The sequence below is a fragment of the Aegilops tauschii genome, chromosome 5 (genome assembly GCF_002575655.3).
Source record: "Aegilops tauschii subsp. strangulata cultivar AL8/78 chromosome 5, Aet v6.0, whole genome shotgun sequence".
In the NCBI taxonomy this organism is placed as follows: Eukaryota; Viridiplantae; Streptophyta; class Magnoliopsida; order Poales; family Poaceae; genus Aegilops; species Aegilops tauschii.
The window spans coordinates 449,040,922-449,043,602 of record NC_053039.3 but is presented as its reverse complement, the minus strand read 5'-3'; the positions used below and the strand labels follow the sequence as shown (position 1 = coordinate 449,043,602).

The 2,681-nt window shown below is 39.1% G+C and overlaps 1 protein-coding gene across 1 annotated transcript; it reads left to right on the top strand.

Annotated features, from left to right (window-relative positions):
* The first annotated feature begins 302 nt into the window (after nucleotides 1-302).
* On the top strand, nucleotides 303-1,661 carry LOC141022987 (protein FAR1-RELATED SEQUENCE 5-like). The gene has a single exon (XM_073499279.1). It carries the CDS (start codon nucleotides 303-305, stop codon nucleotides 1,329-1,331), a length of 1,029 nt encoding a protein of 342 aa, XP_073355380.1. The 3' UTR covers nucleotides 1,332-1,661.
* The last annotated feature ends 1,020 nt before the right edge of the window (nucleotides 1,662-2,681 follow it).

The following is a 2,681-nucleotide window of genomic DNA, read 5'->3' as shown; positions in this document are numbered from 1 at the left end:
CTCCAAGCAAAGCCCATCTACTTCGATCCCAAATAAGAATTATAGAAGCTCAGAAGGCCCAGATTGACATATTGAATGATTCGGGTATTAGACCAAAATCTGGTCATGAAGTGATGAGTAGGCAAGCAGGGGGCCGAAAAAGTCTTTGCTTCGGTCACAAAGATTATAAAAATTATCTCCGATCAAAGCGTATGCAATCAATCCAAGGAGGAGATACAGGTGCCATTCTTCAATACCTAGAGGAGAAGCAAATGGAAAATCCTTCCTTTTTTTATGCAATACAAGTAGATGAAGAGGATATGATGACCAATATATTCTGGGCAGATGCAAGATCAATATTAGATTATCACTACTTTGGTGATGTGGTATGCTTTGACACAACCTTTAAGACAAATAGTTATGGAAGACCATTTGCCCCTTTTGTTGGTGTCAACCATCATAAACAAACAGTGGTTTTTGGAGCTGCATTATTGTATGATGAAACAGCTGATACGTTTGAATGGTTATTCGAAACATTTAAAAGGGCTATGTCAGGAAAACAACCAAAAACAATATTGACCGACCAATGTCCTGCCATTATTAGTGCCATTGACAAGGTTTTTACCAATTCAATACATCGTCTATGTGTGTGGCACATGTATCAGAATGCTGCAAAACATTTGAGTCATGTTTTCCAAGGTTCGAAGACATTTAAGAAAGATTTTGGCAAGTGTGTTTATGATTTTGAAGAAGTTGATGATTTCTTAGCAGGTTGGAATGATATGCTAGTGAAATATAATTTGGAAGACAATGACTGGCTACATAGATTATTCCAGAACAAGGAGAAGTGGGCTTTGGTTTATGGTCGACAGACCTTTTGTGCAGATATGAAATCTATGCAAAGAAGCGAGAGTATGAATGCACTATTGAATCGATACTTGCATGTTCGCCTTGATTTATTAGATTTCTTCAAGCACTATGAGAGGGTTGTGGATGATAGAAGGTATGCTGAAGTGGAAAGTGATTTCTATGCGAGTCAAACATCACCAAAAGTGCCACATGTGCAGATGTTGATTCAAACTTCCAAAGTATATACACCTGCTATGTTCGAGATATTTAAAGAAGAATTTGACATGGTAATGGGATATTGTGTGTATGAAAGTGGCCATACTGCCTCTATTTCTGAATTCAAGGTTACCCATTCAGCTAGCCAAAATAGTCATACAGTGAAATTTGATCACGATGGATCAAAAGTTTCCTGCTCATGCAAAAAGTTTGAATTTATTGGGGTCTTGTGTCGTCATGCATTGAAGGTGTTGGACCACAACAATATTAAGGAGTTGGCACCATAATATATCTTGAAAAGATGGACAGGGCAAGCAAAATCAGGGCCATCATATGCAATTCAAAAGTGCGCCGATGATGAAGATGCTAGAGTTGTGCTAGCTAGGCAGTATGGATCACTATGTCGCACTTACAATAGCATTTTGAGCAAAGCAGCGGCAAACAAAGAGGCATATGCACTACTGCAAAGTATGTCAATAGAACTAATGGAAAAGGTGGACCAAATTTTACACGAAAGCAACCAGTCGAAAGATATACCATCAAATCATGAACAAGCTGAGAAACAGCCAGTTGAATGCAACAATGAGAACGTTGTCCAAGCAAAAGGAATAAGGAGAAAAGAAAAAGGAAATAGCAGTAAGAGGATTAAATCTGGATTGGAACTAAACAAAAAGAATACACAGAAGAAAGGTATGGTATAGCTCAAGAAATGGGTACATAATTATCTGCTCATCTTATTCAAATAGATCTAACAATTTCTTTTCCAAATGGGTCAAGTAACAACATGCAAGAATAGGAATGGTGATTGTGCTTCTTCTCGACTGAAGCAAATCCTAGCTTCACCATGTCAAATCAGTACACCAACTTGCAAGTACTGCAGAGTGCCTTGCCTCTAGTACCACATGCTACGAACTACAGTTTGCAAGTATCGTCGCACACTATGCCTTCAATACCACATGCTGTGAACTACAATTCGCAAGTATTGTCGCACGCTCTGCCTCCGAACCCACAAGCTACGAAATACAATTCGCAAGTATTTCCACGCGCTATGCCTCTGCAACCACAAGCTACAAACTCCAATTTGCAAGTATTGCCGCGTGCTACGCCTCCGCAACCACAGGAAGAAGACTACAATTTGCATCTACTTCCTCAGACTATGACACTAGTGCCACAGCCACAGAGTTATAATTTGCAAGTATTGCAGCAAGGCTTGCCTCAACTACCGCAGGCAGATGCTACTTCTTTTCAGCAGTTACTCGGCTTGCAACCACAGCAACCATATTTCTATTATGGCACTCAACCAAGTCAGGTATATTTACTTAGTTAGTCGTTAAAAATTAAGATGAACATGCATAGGTCATTCACTTCCATTAACTTTAAACTGTATGTAGAGTTCTTTATTGATACCGAACTCGGAATGGCCAGCATATCAAAATGACCAGCTGCCGACTAAGGTATTGTTTCACTTACAAGTCAGACTCTCAAGTTTATTTCTCACACGAAATCGTTCCTTTTTTTATTTCAGGACTTGGGTAGCCAATCAAGCCATGGACAAGATAGCACTTTTAAATAGCTCTATATAAACTTTGCTTCTCAGGATTGCTCTACAAAACAATTACGTCCCCATGTAATAGTTT